General features: G+C 43.1%; 1 protein-coding gene across 1 annotated transcript in view; it reads right to left on the reverse strand.

The window, feature by feature from the left end:
- cpt1a2b (carnitine palmitoyltransferase 1A2b) overlaps positions 1-25,045 on the reverse strand; it is an 84,809-nt gene that overhangs the window by 56,255 nt on the left and 3,509 nt on the right. The window contains exons 2-6 of the mRNA XM_033644705.2: positions 14,902-15,044; positions 11,226-11,365; positions 1,870-2,047; positions 1,489-1,590; positions 1,208-1,345 (exon numbers count right to left, since the gene is read on the reverse strand). Of these exons, the coding sequence (XP_033500596.1) occupies positions 1,208-1,345; positions 1,489-1,590; positions 1,870-2,047; positions 11,226-11,365; positions 14,902-15,042 (699 nt within the window). The 5' untranslated portion in view covers positions 15,043-15,044. The remainder of the gene's footprint in view (positions 1-1,207; positions 1,346-1,488; positions 1,591-1,869; positions 2,048-11,225; positions 11,366-14,901; positions 15,045-25,045) is intronic.

The raw sequence follows: 25,045 nt of genomic DNA on the forward strand, positions 1-25,045 counted from the left end.
TAACAGTGCCGGCCAGCAGCAGAGGCAGCACAGGTGAACGCCAAGGGCGCCATCATCAACACCTGTGAACACGCTGTATCACTATCATGTCACAGCGACTCAACAGCCACGACACCACTGAGAGGAGTGGATGTGGGGAGGAAGAACATGACATCAGCAGCAGGAGAGCTTGTTAAGTTAGCTGTTAGCTGTTAGCAGCTAGTTATCGTTAACACTAAGCAGTAAATTCTATCGTTCTCATGATGTGTTCAAGGTAATCTTGTAAAATGTAGCTTTTGGTGATAAACTTGAATTAAATCAGCTGTTTGAAGAAGTTAATGTGTCGTTGTTTACTGTAAAATGCATGATTCTTAGATCGTAAAAAGACTTTTTGGGATTTTTTTAAAGTTGATTTTCATGTGAGAGAGGGGGCGGCGCTCGCCTGGGGCACCAAATGTGCTAGGACCACCACTGGGATTTAATATCTCAGTCTGTCAGTGTGCTTCAGCTCCCACCAACTCTCTGAAGACACTAATAATTTCACTGTAACTACATGTGGCTGTTTGTGTTGATGTCTGTGAGCTGCGCTGTTTTTGCAGGCAGATTCATTTAGATAGAAACCCTTCAATAAATACCTGCAAACAGCACAGGAGCATTAAGACACTGCTTGTTTGTCTTATTTTTTGTGGGTTAACGGCTGCAGGAGGCAGCATGACGGAGTGACTGGGAGTTCATCCCAATATCCCTCCTCAACTCCTCTGTCCTCAGTCACCTGACCTGGAATCAACCGAGCCACCTTGTAGGACGTCTCAATCATCTCATCAGAGACAGACGGTGCTTCACGTGACGCTTCAGAGGAAAAGACGTCTAATTTCTCTAAAGGTATATTTCCTCATTTCTTCTGTCCTTGCATCTCTCTGCCGTTTCTTATGAGGGCGGAGCCAAGACGTGAGGAAGAGACGCAAGTGAGGGGAAACATGGGTGCAAGATCAGGTGCTGAGATGAACCCAGGGTGTGTCTTTCCTCGCAGCCTGATATCGATATGGTCAATACTTTTTTTTAACATTCCAGGGCAGAGACACGTCAGCCTAAACTCTGGGGACCAAACCATTAATCGACTGTCATAATTATTGCAGATTAATTTCGTGTCGATCAACTAACTCCTCACTGGACTGATTGTTTCAGCTCGGCTGTGTGTGGCACCGCAGCTCAAACAGCGAACACTTACGTAGTTGGTGGCCCACAGAGCTTTGAGCTTCAGGTAGCGCTGCAGCCGGTTTCCCAGGTTCGACTCAAACTGATTGGCCAGTTCAGTCATTCGTTTAAAGTCTGGATCCTTCAGCAGGGGGCGCACCGACAGCAGGTACTGAGACACGAACAGAACGTCAGGTTAAAGGTTAAACATGCACAAGAGTGCACCAACAGCTGTTCTGTATGTCTGAGCATGTGTTCAGGACAGGTGTGTACAGGTGTGTGTGTGTGTGTGTGTGTGTGTGTGTGTGTGCTCACCCTGCTCAGCGTGTCCTTGATGGCGGGAACAGGCAGGTGAGGCAGAGACGTCTGATAGCTGTACAGGAGAGGCTTCCTGCTGGATAATAACCTCACCAGACTCTGAGACAGACACACAGAGACATGAGACACACACAGACATGAGACACACACAGACATGAGACACACACAGACATGAGACACACAGAGACATGAGACACACACAGACATGAGACACACAGAGACATCTTTAGAGACATTTTTAAAGCGTCCTGTGACGGTGTCAGAGACCCTGCTGTTACAGCTGCCGCTGAACTCCATGTTTAATTTTGTCTCCATGACTCCAAACAGCCTCTGCAGAGCGTCCACCAGGTGGAGCTGTGACACAGAGAGGAAACTTACCACCCAGACTTTCGTGGTGTTGGAGATGCGGCCGTGCTGCTCGAACATCCACTGGTGGTAAGAGAGGAGCAGTTTGAGGCAGAAGCGCAGAGCGAGGATGAGCGAGAGCCACAGCAGAGTGCTGAAGACCAGCGCTGACAGCATGGTCTGACCCTGGGCGCTGAGCGGACCCTGGAGGCTGCGGAGAGAAACAGAACCGTGGTCAACTACACCTCAACGATTCACATCACACAGTTGGTTTGATTTAGAATTTGTTTAATTGCTTTTAACCTTACATTGCTAATGTGAACACACTGTAGGGTTACACAGGCAAGTCGTTTGATATTAATCATCTGTTTCTTTGTCTTTGAGTTACTGTGGGAAAGAAAAGCTGCAGCAGGGCCCTACACGTGTGTTTTGTTTCTATGACAACAATATCTTAACACTGTTAGCGAGGTGGCTAATGTAACAATACATTAACAGAGGTTTGAGTACACAGTTAATAACAGGCTGATGATAAAAGCAAAACAGCAAAAACACTCAGTTTCTGACTGACATACAGCTACAGTCAGATAGTAGCTAAAGGAGCGGCAGTGACATCATCAGCACCTCTCTGAAAAGTTCAGAGATTTTCAACTAGAAGTGCTCGGAGCTGCCGCACAAAAAAGGCGAAGTGCCCTGAAAGAAGACGCTGGGGGCGGTGCTTCTTGTGTCAGTGGCAGCACACACTCTCTCCTCAATGGGAACAAATCACTGCCCCATGGTTGTATGCCTCCTCGCACCAGTCAAGTTTCTCTGACAGTTTTCTCAATGTACACGTCTTGGCCAGAGAAGACAGATGGTGTGAAAGACGCTGTTCCAGTGTGGCGTAGATGGCTTCGTCTTTCACGCTTCTTTCACACCATCGTTAAACAGAGGAGGTGGCCTACGACACCACTTTTCACCCACCTACAATGCAGTCTCAGGATCCCTCCTCAGACAACTCCACACCCATTCACACCTCGACCCATCTGACCCTAACGACACACATGATGGCCCGGTGGGTCATCGATCCACATGTGACCTCAACGACACTAGGCCTGTTTCCACTGAAGAAGTTCCTGGTACTATTTGGGGGGGCAGGAACTACTACAGAACGTCCTCTCGCTCGGCCCTCTCAACCGCCGTGTCTCCACTGAGAGGGCGGAGTAGGAGGAAGGTTCCTGTAAAGTTACCGGGCTCTGGATGTGACGTAATCGTTGCATGACCATTTTTTGACCGGGCGCCGGTCCATTTGTCGTACGATTTGTCTTCCATTTCTTACTTTTCTTCTTACGGCTCCTTTTAAAAATGCAACTCCTTGTCTGCTGAGTTTTAAAAATGCCGGCTATTTTGTTGCTTTCTGTTGACGTCACATCCCGCCTTGAGTATATCCAATCAGCACCAAGTAAACCCCAAGCCCCAGCCAGGAGTTTTTCGGGGCCGTTCTGAGTACCTACTCCGAGGCAGGGACTTGTTTAGCCCCTGTAAAAGTTATGGAACTCTGTCCTTCGGGGGTGGTTCCTGCAGTGGAGACACGCACCAACGTCCCCGTAAAATTACCCCGAAGTTCCTGTGGTGGAAACAGGCCTACTGTAAGGGCTCACACCCACACAGAGTTTAAAGTGTTCGACTCCGCACCAGTCAATTAGAAGAAGAAAGAAAACTGAAGAAGCCTCTTGGATGAAACATGAAACGTCTTCAAGAAACTCAAGCAAGTCCTGATATCTATGATACAACACTGAGGTTTCCATCCATGAAGATCTATACAATCAGCACAGTTTCAAAATTAAAGTCACCAATTCAGTATCTGAGCAAATGTCTCCCCTTCTGTTCCTGAGATATGACGTTAAAATGTGATGATGTCACAGTCAAGCTGACCTTTGACCTTTTGACCTTCATTATTTCATCCTGTTAGATATTTGGGTCATGTTTTGTCAAAATTAGTGGATGAATTCTTGAGTTATGGCCAAACACATGTTTTGTGAGGTCACAGTGACCACAAAATTCTCATCGGTTTATTCTTCGGTCCAGGTGGATGTTTGTGCCAAATTTGAAGAAATTGCATCATAACAACAGTTCATCCGTCAGTTTTTAAACTTCAGCACCTCTGCAGACGTGTTTAATATCAGCTGGAGCTGCAGGAGCAAAACAACAAACAAAAACATTTGAAAACCAAATTATTTCTGACTGAAGGTCCTTAAAGAACATGTGAAAAGGAGAAACTGGTGGTTATAAATAAAGACCTGAAGTATAACTACGTGTTGAGGCACAGGAGGTCTGAGTGTGGTAACAAAAACTCCAACAATAAAAACAGCAATATGTCACATGTTTTATTAGTTTATGATACTCTATAAAACATTCATGCACCTCTGCGTGTGCTGTCAAACACATCCCACAGATGCTACTGTCATCTGTCAGTGTGTGTGCACCTGCACCGCCAGCAGAGGGCAGATCATTCACACTGAACACAGTGAGGAGATCAGAACCAGCTACACACGCAGCTGCAGTCGTCTGTTAACAGTTAGTAAAACTGGATCAAATGTATGTGGGTGTCAAAATCCTCCTGTTACATCTCACTCATGTGAGGAAACACAAGGAAGTAGTATGAAAGTGCAACAGCACCACCTGCTGGTCACACTGAGAACTTTTCAGAGTCACACCAGGCAGGAAAAGGAAACACACATGTAGTATAAAAATAACATGTGGTATGAAGTCATGGTGTGTTAAATGTGTCCACAGTACAGTCTGTCAGGTGTCTGCAGCAAACTGTGGCAGGTGTTATGACGGTATTAGTCAGTCTGTCTGCTCTGTGTCACAGTGCTGCAATACAAATGATTAAAGTTGATGAACAGGCTGAAAACTTTATCTCAGGAGGCAAAACTGATGTCGACTCAGTTTTCCTTTGGTGAAATAATCTGCAGCTGGAAAAAGGTAATAAATCACAATATATATTATTGCATATATTTCATGCCTGTTACACCTACGACTGCGCTCCCATCCACTCCTACACATATATTATCTGCAGATAACATCACTGTGATGGAGACACAACCACAGCAGACGAGTCGACCCACAGAGACAACGTCCAGAAGTTGTCTGAGTGGTGCTCCAAAAATAACCTGGCACTCAACACGAGCGGAACCAAGGAGATAGTTATGGACTTCAGAAGGCACAGAGACGACCCTGCTCCTCTCTACATGAGCGGTGACTGTGTACTGAGGGTTTCCACCTGTAAACTCGTGGGAACACACACCTCAGAGGACCTCTCCTGGTCTGCCGACACATCAGCAGTGATGAGGAAGGTCCAGCAGCGCCTGCACTTTAAGAGTCCTCTGTAAGAGCAGACTGGAGGAGAAGCTGCAGGTGACCTTGTGACCACTGAGTGTGTGGGTGTATGGCGCCGGCTGCTCAGCGGCTGACAGGAGAGCTCTGCAGAGGGTCACAACAACCCTGCCCTCTGCCCTCCCTGGAAGACATCTCAGGCTCATGGTGCCTCTGCAGAGCCAGGAAAACCATCAGAGACCATTCTCACCCTGGACACCACCTGTTCAACCTGCTGCCCTCTGCGTGGCGCTGCAGGTGCATCAACAGCCGGACAAACAGGCTCAAGAACAGTTTTTTTTACCAGCATCTGCTGAGCACTTTAACCTTTAACTCTCAACATCTAAATGCAACATCCTATACTTTATATTAAGGTGCAAAGAAAATGATTCATGCCTTTATTTCAAGCCAACCCGACAACTGTAATGCAGTTTTTACCGGCCTCCCAAAAACACCACTGACAGACTCATTCAAAACTCTGCAGCTCGGCTATGAACCACATCAGACCAGTCTGAGCTGCTCTGCACTGACTTCCTGTTACATGCAGAATTGATGTTAAGCTCCTCCTCCTTGTATACAAAGCCCTACATGGGCTGGTTTACTGGAAGATGATCAGGGATGCAGCCGTCGTCAGTGACGCCCCAAAGTTACACACTACCTATAGATATCAGAGAAGCTGCTCACTAAATATTTTTAAAAGAAAGCTAAAAACGCATCTGTTCACTTTAGACTTTGGCCCCTTTCACACTGCCAGATATTCAGCGAATGTTGGGCCGTTTTGTCGGCAAGCTGCGAGCGTTTAGACACACAGAGCCGGATTGGTCAGTTGATCCGAGGTGCCCAATTTTCCGCCTCGTAGTGTAGACATATTGGTGGAACCCTTTTAGTTTAAACAGACCGAGGCGGCCTTCCGCAACAGGAGGGGCTGTTGATGACTTGTGGGAGGAGCTGTTGATGACTTGTGGGAGGAGCTGTTGATGACGCTGCACGTGCGAGCCACTGGCGGTGGATAAACAGGAAACAGCTGATAGCAGGAATTAGCGAGCAGCTAGTAGCAAGAGGGAAACACAAACCTGACAGACACTGTAAAGATGAGCAACTGGGGAGACAAGGAATTGCGCGCCCTCCTTGTCCTCGCAAACGAAGAGGCCATTAACCGTCAGATGACGGGGACGGTGAAGAACGGGCCGACTTATGAGAGAATCACTGAGGGACTGACCAGCCGTGGCTTCCCTCCCACGTCACTGTTTACGTCACACGCTGAGCTACACGTTTTGTTACTTGCTCACGCCCCCCATTGCCCCGAAAAAGGCACATTCTGTATAAACAAAAGTAGGTAGGCGGCATTTTGCTGCACTCCCCGATTTTGTTTTTATACTGCCAATGCTGAAAAAACACTGATTGGACTTTCCTGCAAATTTGCACAACTCCTGTTTAAAAAGGGCTGATAACTCGCTCTGACTTTCCTGATCAACCCGGTCTCACTCTGATGCCGTCAAAATCTGGCCCTCGGGCAGTGACTCGCAGCATCAGACACCGACATTAAAAGCCGTCCTTTAACGTTGCTGTGATACACAGCCGGTCGCCTTTATAGTTTAACTGTGCTCTGTGGCATCAGGGGGAAACGCGGCGGGACAAGAACGAATGTTAAAGTGGCGAAAATCCAAGTAGGGTGGGCGGGAGGGATGGTGGATGGGTCCAACAAACACTGACGCTGTTCTTTTTTCTGAGGTCAGATGAGACTGTGTTGTCCTCACACAGGTCTGAAACTCTTTTAAAATCTAACTTTTTTTTATGATTTATCGTTTTACAACGCTATGATTTTATGAATCAGTTCATCCATGTTTTAAACGGTTTTAAATGTCCTTTTATATTGAATTGCTTTATTTCATGTCCAGTCTGTCTGTTTCCATGTGAAGCACTGTGTTTATACTGCCCTCATTGTAAAGACCTTTGTGCTGCATTTCATGTATGAAAGGTGATATATAAATAAAGTTTATCATTATCATAAAGAGCAATACATGTCTTTTAAGAGCAAAATCTATCCCATTGTGCATGGACATCATTTTATAGTATCTATTTTAGTTTCATAACTGTGAAGAAGAGCTTGTTGTCTGTCTTCATTTGTCTTTTTACTTGCATTAATCGCACTGACCAGGTTTCGATGTACTTGTACATTGACAATAAGAGCTTTCCGAGTTCTAAGTATCACAATAATATGGTATCATGGGTCCTCTGGTGAATCCCAAGTGCTGTATGATGTGCTGAGACGTCCAAATATCCATCAAGAGAAGCCCCCATGTTGGTTTCTTTCAGTACCCTCACACTGATGTACATATGTTACGATCATGTCTGAAGAAAGGATTTTTATGTGAAGCAGCTATTTTTAAAGATATTTGTTTCATGTGACAGAAGGTTATATAGAGGTCGTTTCATGTGTATTATTGAATCTGTGCTCATTCAGAGGCAGTGTAATGAAGGACTGAATGATTTTAAAACAGTTCAGTTATTGTCTCATTATGACGATTTCTTTGTTTCCCGGGAACAAGAGGGGAGGAAATGACAACAAAACCAGAACAAAAATGTGATTTCAAACATCTGTATTGGCCCTGAATTTCACCATCGATGCATCTTGAGGAAAGTCACATGACTAGTTGTGACCTTTGACCTGGAGCTGCACCTCCAGCAGGGCATGTCAGTGTTTACAGTCTCCATCATCCTGTTTGTTTCTTATCGTTTTCACATTTACACCCACTCATCTCAGGATGGATGACACCAGGCTGGAATGTGACAGGTAGGTGCGTGTCTGTGTGAGGCAGACAGTGACTCAGCAGTGTTGTGTGTGTATATTAAACTGCAGTCAGTGAAGTAGGGCAGAGGTCATGATTTGGCACCACACCCTCTCTACTACAGGATGACTCAGTGTGATGTGCTGACAGGAAGAAGAAGTGCCGTTTGTTGAGATTGTTCACTTCTCGTTTCTCAACTTTAAACTGGCGTGCTCACTTTCAGCTGGCAGCGTCTCAACATTACATCAACCAGTACTGGATTTCTGATGTGGAAGTTTAAAAAATCTGATGATTTACCAGCTGAGAGTCATCTGAGCAGCGACTGCAGGTGGTCACAAGGGTCCTACTGGAATTGAAGGAATTATTAGCATGATTTTTATTTGACGTCTCTGAGCGCATTTTTGGGACACTTGGGATCCTCGAACACCCATGAAACTTTGCACACTTGTCAGGAGTGCTGAAAATAGATATCTGACACTGGTTTTAAGTTTGGGTGTGACAAATTGGCTTAGTAGCGCCCCCTAAAAGCCCCCACCTTTAACTTTCACATAGGGACGCACTTATTTGGTATGCAGATGTAGCACGCCAAGATTTCAAATTTTATGATGAGAACTGTTCTTTATAGAGGAGTCTCAGCCTGGAATGTGCTCCCTGCCAGCATTATACAGATTAATAATAGATATTCCTTCAAGAAGTCACTAAAACTAAAATTGTTAAATCACATGTGCAGTTTGTTTTGGCAGCTCTACTTTATTTGGTACAGTTTGTTTTTTACTCCTTCTTTTTGTCTTCATTTTGGACTGATATTCAGTGTTATCGTCTCACTGATGCTGCGTGATTTTAAATTGATGTATTTTTAATGGTTTCTGAGTGGACCCAAGGAAGAATAGCGACCACTTTGTGGAGGTAAAGGAAATGGCCACCTTAGAGTGAAAATACAGATAGTACTTACTGACCCTCATGCCGACAAGAAGTCCAGTGTAGTTTTTTAATCCACAAAACTCATTCGGGGGATCAGAGGATAACAGCTAGCTGGAATAACAGCTACACTTGTGCTGGAAGTGTAGCTGGAATGCATGGAACTAGAGTTGTACTGATACCGATACCAGTATCAGAAATGCCTCCGATACTGCCCAAAATGTGGTATCGGTATCAGCGAGTACAGCCTACGACCAATCCGATATCACGTAATGCCTCACGTCATTACGCATACGCACGCTACAGGCAAACGAAACGGAAACGGAGCATTTAAAAAGCATTCTACTGTAGCCTTTAAAATGTCTTTTTACCAAATTTTCTGGCTGCACTTTAAGCTGTGTCTTGATCTGTGTCAACACTGGATAATAGTAATAATAATAATAATAAAAGTTTTATGGCATTCATTCTACTATTATGTATTTATTTCTTAATATTTTACACAGAGTTTTATGAGTTGAGACATACAACAATTCATATCCCATCCTTTTTTATTTTACACGCTGGTATCGGAATCGGTATCGGGAAGGAAAAAGTGGTATCGGTACATCTCTACACGGAACCCACATTTTGACAATGTAATAAAACTCCACTAATGCATTTCAAAAACGGCTCGTCTGTCGTAATCCAAGTGCCCTGAAGCTGCAACATGCAAAACTGACTTGAAAAGACGTATTTTACTCCACTTTTATAGCATCATTTCTCACTGTGGTCAGTTAGCCTGCAGGCGTGCTGTGTTTACATAGCAACTTGCGCACGACTAGCTGATGGTTAGTGGCGGTGCTAGTTCTCCAGTCTCGCGCCTCTAACTGTTTGCTCTTGTATTTATCTGTTTGGCTATTTTTTGGTTGTTCAGCACTTAAGTCAACTGCAGTTGTTTACAAATGTGCTCTACAAATAAAGTTTGGCTTGACTTGAATAGATGTAAAGAGTGAACGTTAATGTTTCTCACATCTCATCTGCACCATCACAGCGTCATGACGTTTGAATGTCACAGAGGCAGATGGCGTCATCGCTGTGAAAACTTTTGAGAATGTGAACTTCACAAAATGTCAAAATTATCAGCCAGTTTATAAAGTTTGAATTTATACAATGAGCTAACCAAAGAACCCGAGGGTGTTTTCCATTTTAAACAAACTCAGGTCTGTTTGCACAGTTAGAAATAACATCTGACACATGATGAACTCACACAGTTGATCCATGATGAGAATCTCCCGTTCCAGCACATCCCAAAGGTGCTCTATTGGACTGAGATCTGGTGACTGTGGAGGCCATTGGAGTACAGTGAACTCATTGTCATGTTTGAGATGATGTGAGCTTTGTGACATGGTGCGTTATCCTGCTGGAAGTAGCCATCAGAAGATGGGTACACTGTGGTCATAAAGGGATGGACACGCTCAGCAACAATACTCAGGTAGGCTGTGGTGTTTAAACCATGCTCAGTTGGTACTAAGAAAATCTCCCCCACACCATTACACCACCAGCAGCAGCCTGAAGCGTTGATACAAGGCAGGATGGATCCATGCTTCCATCTGAATGTGGTTTTTCCAATCTTCTATTGTCCAGTTTTGGTGAATTGTAGCCTCAGTTTCCTGTTGTTAGCTGACAGGAGTGGCACCTGGTGTGGTCTTCTGCTGCTGTAGCCCATCTGCTTCAAGGTTGGACAAGGTGTTGTTGCTTCAGAGATGCTCTTCTGCACACCTTGGTTGGAACCAGTGCTTATTTGACTTCCTGTTGCCTTTCTATCATCTTGAACCAGTCTGGCCATTCTCCTCTGACCTCTGGCATCAACAAGGCATTTTGGCTCACTGGATATTTGCTCTTTTTGGGACCATCCTCTGTAAACCCTAGAGATGGTTGTGCTGAAAATCCCAGTAAATACTCAGACCAGCCCGTCTGGCACCAACAACCATGCCACGTTCAAAGTCACTTAAATCACCTTTCTTCATCACTCTGATGCTCCGTTTGAACTTCAGCAGCTCGTCTTCACCATGTCTACATGACTAAATGTTAATGAGCTGCTGACACCTGATTGGCTGATTAGCTTTTTCCGTTAACAAGCAGTTGAACAGGTGTACCTAATAAAGTGGCTGGTGAGTGTATATGCTTAGTTTCTGTGTGTGCTTCTCCAAACTTCTCCGGCGAGCTGAACCCCACCTACTGTAGGTCACACACTGACTGTGGATCAGTAAAACATAACCTGTCCCTTTGAGAAGGTAAAGAGAGGAAGCATGTTTGTGTGTGTGTGTGTGTGTGTGTGTGTGTGTGTACCTTAGTGGCAGGTGCTGCTGTATCTTGGTGATGAGCCCCATGCTGGGATCCGAGCGCATGTACATGGTGGCCAGGATCGCTATGACGACAAAGAGCCAGGAGGAAGGGCTGGCTGGGTACACTCCTTTAATCACGCTGTTCTGTTACCACAGAAGAAGAAACAAAAGGCACCAGGATCAGTGGAACATGTTCTGCTCTTTAACACCGAGGAAACACAGCTGAGAGGTTATTTAGGTTCACAGCAAACATTTAAATCACTGACACTTCCTTTACATTTAATCCCACATATATTTAAGTGTCTTTCCAAAATGTGTGTGAGTGCATCACATACATATTCTTATCCACTAGTTACAGTTATAAAAGTTACAGTGCATGTGTTTGTGTGTGTGTGTGTGTGTGTGTGTGTGTGTGTGTACAGTGAGGTCATTGTTCAAACCCAACATGTTTAAACAGCTGTCCTCACATACAGAACATTCCCCAAAAGGTAAATATGCTACATTATTATCTCTGTAAACCTTCAGATCTTTACTCAAGAAAACAAACATTTCTGTGAGTCTGAGCGTCGCCTGTCATCACAGCACTCACCTGCACAGTCTACCTGGACAAGTGAAGAAGGAAACTTGTTTCTAAGACACTCACTGCACGTATGACCAGCTGAGTCTCTGTCACCCAGCAGGGCCAGAGATTCAAGTCAGTGCATATCAGAGGAGGCTCTTCACTCCTAACCTATACTGAGGGGAATTTACAGCCGGTGATGAGGCCGCACACAAATAACATCCTGACTCACCTCCTCCTCAGGTGGAAGCAGAGCACAGGTTACATGTTGTACAGGTTGTAAAATCCTCTGTGATAAATCTGGGACTTGAAGAGGGGCAGGAATTACCAAACATTTGTAAAATGTCTAAGCTGGTAAAAAATATCTATATGTTTGCACCACAGACAGCTGTTTGTTTTTTCAACTTTGCAAAAGTGTTTTAAGATGAATCTATCCTGTCATTTATGCTGCGTTCAAGTGCACCTCGAATAGCCCTATTTCCTGAGTTGGGAAATCGTTCTTCCGACTTCGGTTTGTTCATAATATTTTAAGTTGTAATATGGAAACAACATGAACGCTGCAAAGAAGATGAAGGGCTCAACAATAAGGATCGCCCGAGGCCAGTACATCCTGCAACTCGCTTGCCAAACTGGGCATATGGTAAAAAAATAAATAAACAAACACATTATTTTTTCCTGCAGCTGATGATGAAGTAGAGAAGTGAGTATTTTGCCTCTTCCTCATCTCTGTTGAGAGTCACACATGTGCAGTACCAATCAGGCTGAAGCTCAGGAGTTCAGTCAGGTGGCGTGAGGGCAGGGTCGGGTACCAACAGAATTACATCAGTGCTGCAGAGTACCGATGTAATTCGATGTTAAATCAGTGCCACATTTTGGGACAGGAGTAGGAAGCACTGCAAAGCACCCTGAAGTCAGAAGCCAACCATGGAGCTCTGTGGGTGGAGACAACGGAGCTCAGAAAGTGGGCAGAAGCACCGCAAACTGCCGCCCGCAGAACTCCACGGCCAGCTTCCTGGCTTCTGGGCACTTAGCGTATCAGATATCAGCAAAAAATCCTGCATCCTTACATTCATTCATTAATCTACTCATTATCTGGAACCGCCTCTGCTGGTGCAGAGTCACAGGGGGGCTGAAGCCTTTCCCAGCTGACACTAGGCAGAAGGCAGAGAACATCCTGAACAGGCCAGCAGACTCACAGAGCTTATAAATTACATGTGAGCAAGAAATTTATATGTAATACATGAATTTCTTTCCATCAACCAAACATTTACTTTTATCCCCCACGTTTCTGCATGTATGACGTCAAAGATGGCAAGTCGTACCAAAATTCTTGCCAACTTTCCGAGTTGCTGTTCTGATTTGAGAAGGTGTTGAAGTGAATTTTCCTTGTCAGGAACTCATTTTTTTGATTATTTCAACACCATATGCACAAGCTAATAATCATGTCTGGGAACCATGACTCAGCATAACCCACACCTCCTCTCACTGCTCTGACTGCATCAGCTCAAACCCAATTATCAGACCTCACATCTGGTTAATGCATAAATAAAATCTGATGATTGATTGATTGACACTATAGAGTGGTCCAATTAAGGAAATCCTAAACATAGAGACTTCTTATGATAAATGAAACTGTTACGGTAAAAACATTACCTCAGTGGTGACAGCATACATGTTAAGGGCCCGTCCCAATACCCCCCCTTAGCCCTACCCCTACATTTGCGCATTCCTGCGAGGGGTAGTGGTGTCCCAGTTCCTTTTTGCGTGCAGGGGTAGGGGGCATAACGATGAAACTAGCCCTTCAGAGCGAGGGATTTCAGATGCTGACTTGCCAGAGAGGGGTAGACATCGCCATGGCTACCACTGAGCAAGAGACGGGGAAAAAAGTTCATACATAGCTAACGTTGAGACTCCATTGTAGATGCCGGTTGGAATTGTCGATGGCTCGCAGCTTCCTGTTTAAAATGGTTACGTATGCGTGAACGTAACTGACACGATGACGTAGTGAGTGGTGTCCCAATTCCTAGGGAAAGATTTCTACCCCCACCCCTCGTTGCTTCATTTTCAGGGCCAAGGGGTAGTGGCCAAGGACTAAGAGGTAGGGCCAAGGACTAAGAGGTAGGGCCAAGGGCTAAGAGGTAGGGCCAAGGACTAAGAGGTAGGGCCAAGGGCTAAGAGGTAGGGCCAAGGACTAAGAGGTAGGGCCAAGGACTAAGAGGTAGGGCCAAGGGCTAAGAGGTAGGGCCAAGGACTAAGAGGTAGGGCCAAGGGCTAAGAGGTAGGGCCAAGGACTAAGGCCAAGGGCTAAGAGGTAGGGCCAAGGACTAAGGCCAAGGGCTAAGAGGTAGGGCCAAGGACTAAGAGGTAGGGCCAAGGGCTAAGAGGTAGGGCCAAGGACTAAGAGGTAGGGCCAAGGGCTAAGAGGTAGGGCCAAGGGCTAAGAGGTAGTGGACAAGGGCTAAAGCCTGATTTATTGTCCTGCGGTGTACCTACGACGTACCTACGTCGTTGCCGTGACGCCGTCGTGAACCCTTCGAAATTCTCCATCACTCCATTTCGTCGCGGTGCAATTCACCGCCAGAGCGGTAGGAGGCTGCGTTCCTTTCCTGAATGGTTATCGTCGTCTCTAGTTGATTCTTTGTTTAGCTTCCGACTTTTCCGGTCACAGAGAAATGAACACGGAGCACGGACAGACGGCTCCGTCCGTATCCGTATTGAACATTGAGCATAAATGGGCCTTAATACTGCAACATCTACATCGCAACAGAAGATGTTTAAAGATGGCGGAGATGGCGCAATCTGGAAATACGGAACCGGAAATGCGTTGCTACCAAGCAAACCAATCACAGCCCTCTCGGTCTGCGCTGGGTCTGTGTCGCCTCGACGTGTAGTTACATTTTTGGGGAGGTGCACGTCAGGCTACGCCGGGGGCTACGGCGAGCCTTCTGCGTAGCCACGTACCCTACGACGTAGCGACGTCGTTGATTTAACGCAGGACCATAAATCAGGCTTAAGGGGTAGGGCCAAGGGCTAAGAGGTAGTGGACAAGGGGGGGTATTGGGATTGGGCCTAAATATACAGATGCACACACACACACAGACACACACAGTCGTCTCCTCACCCTCATGCGGCTGACTCGCTTCTTCCAGGATCGGACTCCGGACAGGTAGATCTGGTTCAGGGCCTGATAGGACAGCTGCAGGTCGATCCCCTCTGGAGTTATGGTGAACTGGAACGCCACCGCCTGATGGGCCTCCGCCATCGCTATGGAAACACAAGTGACCAAAAATGTAAACACCAACATCACACCTTATATTAATCAATTATAAATAATTTATTAGACTTAAGACAGTAACGTCTACATACGACTCATCGCTGCGGAATGTACCAGAATATTTTTCCTTTTTAATGTGTGTGTGTTTCATGACTTAAAGGGACAGTGCGTAACTCTGGAGAAAGACAGCTGATAGTTGAGTCCTACAAACGTACAGCTTTAAAATATTCCTCACTTCACTGGGACTGTGGCAGAGAGTACGTCTGATTACAAACAGGATTTATTAACCTGTATAGAATTTGTTTTGTGGCACAAACAGTGTGGAAGAGTGAGTTTCTGAGGCTGCAGGCAGCGCAGTGTGTTTGCTGTGTCTCTCTTGTATGAACGCTCTGTGTGACAATACTTGAGTAATTTAATGTGTCAGAGGAATGTTGTTGTGTCACTGGATCGAGCTGCAGCACCCAGAATACTGAGTGAGAGCTGCTCACGCTGCAACGTGTTACACAGAAGGTTTAATCAGAAGACTTACAACTTTATTTTTTGGTCGTTTTAAATCTGCTTCTGTCCAAAAATCATTCATTTAGCGTGTATCCAGGAAGTATCAGGTGCACCTTACAGAGTGAATATGAACATGTCTTCACACTGCTGACTGTCAGCTGGTTGACAGAGGTTATCAGGACAGATTCCTGCTCTGTATCTGTGACTGACTGACTGTTAGAGCAGCGAGGCGAGCGCACTGTGCAGAGGTAATGATGACACTGATGGAAAGTGGTTCCTCTTTGTGGCTTTGTGGGTTCATTTCAGGAAACTCAGAGCTGCGTGCAGTCAGTAAAGAGTATTTGCCTGAGGACAGTCAGTTGTTGAGCAACCATCAGCGTCAGTCTGACATGATGAATTATTTATCACTTATGAGCAACGAGCTCTGGCTTCATACCTGCAGCTAAACAGCATGGAGAGAATGTGTGTCACTAACGAGTGGATTCAGTGAACTAACTGGGAAGACTGTGAGGTCACAGTGACCTATGACCATCAAATTCAAGTCAACGTTTGTGCTGAATTTCAGTAAATTCCTTGAAGGCCTTCTTGAGAGGCAGAATGAGACGGACACAAGGTCACAGTGACCAAAATCCTCAGTTTTATTATCCTGACCTTCGCAGAAAAACAGTCCGCTGCACTTCAGAGCTTTTTCTGGGAAAAAGAGCTTCTGTGGACGCTACACCACGACTGTCAATAAATCAACTTCACTACTGAAAAGCTCTCTGACTCAGAAAGTAGTGACATCACCACCACGCTACTGAGAAAGTATTTCATCAGTTAGACTGCCACTACTGCCCAACCACCAAAATCTAATCAGTTCATTGTTGGGTCCAAGTGACGTTTGTGCCACATTTGAAGAAAATCCATCAAGATTTTTTCAAGATAATGCATTCACAAGAACAGCTACTTGGAAAATGTAGTGAGTTAAGCTACGAGAAAATGGCTAAAGTAACTCAATAACTCATACTTTAGTCTTTTTTTTTTGTTTTGAAGACTTTGTGACATTTGATCGTATCCTCCAATAACGTGACATCATTAGTCGGCCTGTTGCTGCCTCTCTTTCTCTCTCCTCTTTCTCTTTAACACATGTCTCTGTCTCGGCCTCTTTCAGTCGGCTCTCTGGCTCCGTCACTGACTCAAAAACAGAATTCTAAAATAAAAATCATTGCTAAAAAAAAACAAAAAACACTGCAAATAAAAGACAGTAATATAAACAATAAAAATAACAGAACTAAAGGAAAAGTTTTCTTTTTTGGGTAAACATGAACATGTCCTGCAGATAACACGTGACATCACACATAAGTGCATTTCCATTAACCCGAGAAATGCGCAAAACTTAAATATCGCAATAAAAAACTGGTGATGGAAACACCTACATTTCGAAAAAACTCTCAAATATCGAGAAAAAGTTTTTACGCTCTCATGAGGTGGTTTTTCAGACGTGTCGATATAGAAGTATATCGCAAAAGTGTAATGGAAACACTTTTTCGCAAATATACGTCACCGGACATTCAATTCCTCTGTGAATTCCTGGTTCATGATCCTCTCCCAGAAATCCTTTATCCGTGGTCGCTGCCACACATAAGGACTTTGCCTTTGGAATACCACTCGCTCTTTTCGTCTTCAGTTGTAGACTACTGCAACGGCAGCAGTGGCAACCGATAGAGATGTATCGATACCACTTTTTCCTTCCCAATACCGATTCCGATTCCTGAACCTTTGGTATCTGCCGAAACTGAGTACCGATTCCGATACCAGCGCGTAAAATAAAAAATGGATGGGATATGAATTGTTGTATGTCTCAACTCCTAAAACTGTGTGTAAAATATTAAGAAATAAATACATAATAGTAGAATGAATGCCGTAAAACTTTTTTAATTATTGTTATCCAGTGTTGACACAGATCAAGACACAGGTTAAAGTGCAGCCACACAATTTGGTAAAAAAGACATTTTAAAGGCTACAGTAGAATGTTTTTTAAACTCCGCTCTGTTTCCGTTTCGTTTGCCTGTAGCGTGCGTATGCGTAATGACGTGAGGCATTACGTGATATCAGATTAGTCATAGGCTGTACTCGCTGATACCGATACCACATTTTAGGCAGTATCAGAGGCATTTCCGATACTGGTATTGGTACAACTTAAGCAACCGAGATGATTGTTCCAGCTCGCAAGAGATTTGAAATATCCATCTTACTTCCGCAAACAAAGTGGAGTCTCGCGGGACGAGATTTTACGAGAACTACGACTCATACGCAAAACACCTTTTAATGGAAACACCTGCAAGTTGCAATTGTACTTTGTTGAAACTTTAGAAATAACGCATTTATTTTGCGCAAAACTGTGATGGAAACGCGACTAGTATGTCTCTGTCTCCTCTCGTCCTTCATACTGTCCTCTTACTCATAGTGACGCTGCTGCCCACCACTGCATAAGAATGAGACAAACTCAAGGTCACAGTGACCTTTGACCACCTAACTCCAATCCGTTCATCATTGAGTCCAAGTGGACGTTTGTGCCAAATTTGAAGCTAATCCGTCAATGTGTTCTTGAGATATCGTGTTAACAAGAACACGGAAATCAAATCACGAATCAAACAGGATCAAACAGCCTCCTGCAGCACAGTCAACTGACACAACAGCCTCACACTGCTGCATGACATTAACATGATTCTGGGTTAAAAATATTTTAGATCAAGCTACTGCATAGAGCAAACCACATACCATATTTATCTCTAGAATAAAATCTAAGATTTTTCAGACAGGTGTGTATTTCTCTTTGCAGAACTATTAAGCTGAGTCTTCGTCTTTATCTTCGGGTGTTTTCATACTTGGAGTGACTGAAGGTTTTTTCCAGACGGTCATATTTTACTCAGATCGCTGCCGTAACATCACTTAACAGGCATGTCGATGTTATCACACGTCCTGAACACTCATGATATTTCCTGCAGCCTTCTGAAACCTTAAATGTCTAATTTTGCTTGAGGAAATTTGTGCAGTAGCATTTATCATTCAGCCTTCAGCAGCAGACAGACAGACAGACAGGATGTAGCCTCACCAATCAGTCACTGATTGGACAGTGATGTGACAGGCCTTGGTTTGTTTTTGAATTCCTTTGCTCCTTTACTTCCTGCGTTACTGATTCAGGGCGTAGACACCGGGCTGCCAGCTAAAACAAACTTTTCGTCACCGCTGCGCCGCTGACTTTTACTAGACAAACAGACAAATGACGACTGGGCAGAAACAAACGTGTCAGGAAAAAGATCTGAGAGCTGAGACGTCCCGCTCTGTTAACAGACACACAAACGCACAGCTGTCGTATGTGAACATATAAACGAGGCCTGGCAGTGGCACACGGCAGACGATGACATGACATCTATACAGTTACAGCCAAGTAGAAAGTAGGTCAGCATGTAAGCTCAGTGTGAGGTTGTGTGTGTGTGTGTGTGTGCAGACCTCCGTCATCTCTCCCCCTTCTCTCCGACAGGCCAACTAACGGACTGCTGCATATCTGCACTTCCCACAGATATTTCATACAGCTGGTAGCGTGTGTGTGTGTGTGTGTGTGTGTTAGTGAATGAAGGACAGACAGAGAGACGACTGAAAAAGACAGAGACAGAAAAGAGAGTGAAAGTGGGAGGAAGAGTGTGGGCATGCTAACTAGCTCACACTCGTGCAGCTGATGATGCTGAGATGGACGAAACGTTCGTGCGTTCAGGAGGATCTCTGGATGATTTACAGTCACACTCAGAGCTACAATCGCCGCCCCACAGCTGTATGCCTCCGCCACCAGTCAAGTTTCAGCCTGGTGCTTTGCCTGCTCACTGCAACTGTCACTAAATATCATGACACATCTCGTCAGAATGTAGCTCCAGTTTGTGTCTCTCATCTTCATCATGGCCATCACATACCAGTCAGTCACACAGCTGAGTGTCTGCTTCTCCTAAAAATATACACCTGGAGATATTTTTAAACCCCAGATGTCATTTACAACACTTTCTATTGCTCTCAAGGTGTTTCCAGAATCCTCACAGCAGTGTGAACTGTGACAGCTATTTTGGTTTTAGTCTCAGACTTGTGACAAAAATGTTTAAGTTGCATTTTAGTCAGTTTTATCCTTCGCAGTCGACAAATACGAAACGTTTTAGCCGACTTTCCGTCATTATGTTTTCTACATGTTTTTAATCTTTAAACTGATACAGTGAGGCTGACTCAAAAGACGTCAAAAACCGAGAACAGTTGTGCTTGTAATGATCTTCAGATGCCTGATGAGCGACAGGCTGGTAAACTCCAGTAAATAGTCTGCACCAGGATGTTTGGGTTGGTGCAAGTTGTGAGCTGTAACTCAGCAGTAAATAATCAGCCGTGTGTGTCTGACTGGATGGTGGAGATGCTGAATGGATTTGTGGAGTTTGTTAGCTGCAGCGGTGGCTGTTAGCAGCTAGCTCCGCTCGCAGCCTTCACAGCTTCACCCTGCAGGACTCCACTCAGTCCGGACTGGAGAAGGTTTGTGGGTTGATGGTGTTTGACAGGCAGGTAGGAGGCTCAGTTATCTGTGAGTGTAGCTGTGCTGTAAGTAAACAGTCTGAACTCAGATCAGTTTTCTCTGACAGAGATGAAAGTTTAGTTTGCAGCAACACCAGCAGCTAACAAGTGGAGCTAGCTGCTAACAGCCACCGCTGCAACTAACAAACTCCACAGATCCATTCAGCATCTCCACCATCCAGTCAGACACACACAGCTGATTATTTACTGCTGAATTACAGCTCACAACTCGCACCAACCCAAACATCCTGGTGCAGACTATTTACTGGAGTTTACCAGCCTGTCGCTCATCCAGCATTTAAAGATAATTACAAACACGGCTGTTCGTGGTTTTCAATGTCTGATAGTCCATCTAACATTTTCATCTTTTCAACGAAAATGAAACAGATTTCATCTCAGTTTTTATTATCGAGATCTATTTATAGCTCGTCATCGTCTCGTTTTTGTCATGGAAAAAAGGTCATTTTCATCCACGAATTCAACACAGCCTCAAAGACACTTTTAAAGATCTACAGTCCACTGCACGCCATTTATAAATAGTTTCTGAAGTCATGGCTGGATTTCTGACTCAGGTGGCCAGAAATGACATCTGTTTTTTGTGCACACCAAATATTAAGACATTATTTGGTGTGAAAAAAATAAACTGGTGGAAAAACAGCATCAATATGTAACATGATAAAATCGGCCATTTTGGTTCATGGTGCACAAAGTGAGCGAGAATACAAGTCATTTTCGGCCACCATCTTTGTTTGGAGTAAGAAAAAGAGTCACGACAAGTGTGTTATCCTGCAGCAGACAAACTGTTTCCATCCAGATGATTAGAAGAGTTTCTGCAGAAGCTGCAGCTGACTGCAGAGCAGCAGCAGGTATGAACAGATACAGGTGTGTATGTTGGTGTTTTCTGACTCATGTCAGGTTTGTTTAATGTTTGTTAGGAGGATAAATAAAGTGAGATCATGTCTGACCCAAAACATTTATTAACAGACTGATGACAGACTGAGTGTTTGTAACGTTATCTCTCAGAGAGCTTCAGCTGAGTCGACTGTTAATGCAGCTGACTGATTCCTGCAGCCTCTACGTTACATGTTTGATTCGTTCTGTGACTGAAATGTGTCGGTGACACAGGAGGAGTGTCTAATCTAAATCCAACTGTTGCTGTGGTAACAGGCTCATTATTTAGGCTGCAAATATTGTGTCTCCAAGGAGAAGCTGATAAACAACCCAACAGCAGTGTCTCCTATAGAACAGATAGAAACACAACCAGCAGTGATTTAACATCACTGAAAAAGAATCACTTGATTATTTCTACTTTAACTCTTTACTATGGAAAAACAATACTGATATGTTCGCTTAAAGGTCCAGTGTGTTGGATTTAAGGGGGATATGAAATATCATATGATATAATAACTCTGTTTTCTATCCTGTATAATCACCAGAAAATACGAATTGTTGTGTTTTCCTTACCTTAGAATGAGCCATTTATGTTACAGCTCAACCAATATATTTCATATTTTACCAACTTTTTTACAGACATTTTAATAATTTCTTTTCACACATTTTAATAATATTTTTCAGATGTTTTAATAATATTTTTTGTATATTTTATCAACATTTTTCAGACATTTCATTTCATTAGTTTTTCTGGAAATTTTAATAATTTTTTTTTTTCATTTTCTAAACTTTAATTTTTTCTCAGACGTTTTAATGATATTTTTTCGGACATTTTAATAATATTTATCTGACATTTTATTAATATTTTGTAACATTTTATTAATATTTTTCTGACATTTTAATAACGTTTTTAGACATTTTAGTAATATTTTTTCAAAAATTTTTATTTATTTATGTTTTGTTTTTTTTTACATTTTCTTAACCTTTTTTTGGACATTTAATTAACATTTTTTCCAACATTTGAATAATATTTTTCGGACATTTTAATTATGTTTTTCAGACATTTTATTAATATTTATCTGACATTTTATTAATATTTTCTGAAATTTTGATAACATTTTTCAGACGTTTTAGTAACATTTCATTAACATTTTTTCAAAAATTTAATTTAATATATATATATATATATTTTTTTACATTTTCTTAACTTTTTTCGGACATTTAATTAACATTTTTTTTCAAAAATTTTAATTATGTTTTTCAGACATTTTATTAATATTTATCTGACATTTAATTGATATTTTCGACATTTGAATAATTTTTTTTTTTAACATTTTATCAACATTTTTTCAGATATCTTATCAATATTGTCCAATCACAGATACATTGGTAACAGTGCATATGCTGTCCAATGAGCACTGATATGAAAAGTTTATTTTTAACAGAACATAATGCAGCAGTAGTTTATTCACGGTTTCAGTGCGCTGGTGTCATCTTTGATAATAAAGTTAAATATTCTGCTTACATCACACATCTTTGTCACGGGTGTCTGATAATCGTATTTGAGGGATAACTGCATAACATACGTACATATTGGCTAACATATCAATATAGGATAGTCAGGCTTTAGTTTATACCCACACAGGGAGTGGGTCCTTGTCTGTGTCTGCAGAGTTCGCCACGAAACACCGGCATGTTTGGCAAGTATTTAAACCTTTGAGCAAATTGGTGTAATCTTTTGAAGACATGGGGAGAAGGCACTGAGCAACTTGGTGAGAAATGTCCCTCAAAAAGCAAAAAACTGAAGTGAAGCATTTAAAGGAGCAGGCCGTGTGACGGAAATGTAAAGCGGGGGGGAATACTCTTACTGTAGTGCACACTTAAACTGATACTGATTACTAAGTGGCTGACATCAGTTTTGTTGCTGAGCCTCCACATCAGACTCCTGATGGTGTGCCGACTGACATCGACCATATGTGACACTCTGACTACGAATAAGTTCCCCATAAAACCTCACTTCAAAAAATCTGAACTGTCCCTTTAAGGTATCAGAGGAAAAGGTGAGCACATGTCAGCAGGTGCCGGGAGAACAGCCCGTCTCTGACAAGCCAAACATCATTACAGAAACACTGATTTATAACATGAACTGCTTTATTCAGCGTTTTTACTGGTTTAAATCAGCGGCTCTGTTTGCTCTGCAGAGGAGGAGACCTCTGAGGATAATTCGGCTCCAGGTTAAAACCTCCTGAACAATGAACACTGAGGGAATTCACAGTTTCAGCTGGTTACAATCTGCAATCCTCACTGCTAGACGCCACTAGATCTCGTTCTGCTGAAACATGTGCTCTGGATTTTAATCACTGTGCGAGTAAGCAGCCAGAACACATAAAGACTGAGCTGATAAACGTGAACAAATGCAGCAGTAATTCAATTCACGACATAAACAGGTCATTAACCCAGCTACATATAAAGCTAACAAAAGTCATTTAGTTGAATCTAGTGAAGCTACAAATTAGTGTTTGATAATAAACTGGCAGGACGTGTTGTCAAACTGGTTTTTCCTGCAGGAGTGGAACAGCAGGTATGAACTCACTCACTCACTCACTCACTCACTCACTCACTCACTCACTCACTCATTCACTCAGACAGCTTCAGCACGAGGACACGATGGTGGCAGGAAGAAACAAAGTGCATGGACTTGTACACACAACATATTCACATATTAAAGTTTAACTAAAGCTCAGTGTGATGAAGAATAAACTGCCTGTAGAGTTTTTAGTCGAGGTTAAACTGAAATCATTTTGGCTCCTTCACCACTTTGTTTGTTTGCTTTCTTAAACTCTGTCTCACCAGCATTATATTTCTATTTCAGCGTGTAGAGCCGTTATTAGAAAATGCTCTGACATGAATATATACGTTGACGTCTCTCCTTCAGTGAGTTACTGAGCTTTAACTGTAAGTAACAACACACAGAGTGACGTTAGGGACTGTTGGTTATTTGTGAGGGTGGAGGAGGTGGTGCAAAAAGAGGGAGGCATGTTAAATAATGTTTTGAGCACTGGGTAGGGACTGAGGTTTTTTATTTTGGTTCAGGGGAGGGACACACACATTTAAATGGTTGGATTTATTTTACCGCAGATTTATGGCAGTTTCACATCATTACAGAATTATTATTAACATCAGTCAGAGTGACCATTAAAGGAACAAAAACAGAAGATTAAATAAAAGTTTTGTTACTATAATGGAAACTTGGAACCATCTTTATTGGAAGTTTGTGTTTAAAGCCTTTTCTTTTGGTTTAAAAATGACTAAAATAAAGTTGAGATTCTTTGTCCAGTTGTATTTTGTTTACATACTGAAGATAAGCAAACATGTTTTCTTTAAAATTCACCAAAATTAAACTATTTTTCACAGACAGAAACTGTAAAAACAGACATTTTTGTTGGATTTTAAAAATTTCTTTATACACATCATATGTGACAAACGCTTACGTCAGCAACAAACAAAAGAAAACTGTTTTAAATTTATTTATTGTTTTATTTTTTTGAGGATTGGGTAGAGACTTGTGTGTTTGTATTTTGGTTTCGGGGAGGGGTGTACAAATTTAAATGGTTGTGTTTTGTATTTATTTTACAGTAGATTTATCACAGTTTCACGGTATTACAGAATTATTATTAGCACGAGTCAGAACGATCCTTAAAAGGAATGAAAACAAAAGTTTTTCTACTATAATTGAAACTTGGAACCATGTTTGTTTGGTCGGTCTCAGGTTCAGTATTTTATGCTGTGATCTCAGATGGACCGGGTTTACAGGAGCGGACACACCAAACCAACATCAAAGAACTTGCGGCAACGAAAGCCAACCGTTGCGTCGTCTACGTCGCCTCACGTCACCCTGTGTCAGTTGCATTTGAACACACTACACGGACTACATCCGACGGCCAAGTAGCACGTACGTTCTGCGCCTGCGTGAGAGAGAGCGGAGTGACAGAGTGGTACATCCTGTCAGCCGAGGGGTTTC

This window comes from Epinephelus lanceolatus, chromosome 18 (genome assembly GCF_041903045.1).
Source record: "Epinephelus lanceolatus isolate andai-2023 chromosome 18, ASM4190304v1, whole genome shotgun sequence".
Classification (NCBI taxonomy): Eukaryota; Metazoa; Chordata; class Actinopteri; order Perciformes; family Serranidae; genus Epinephelus; species Epinephelus lanceolatus.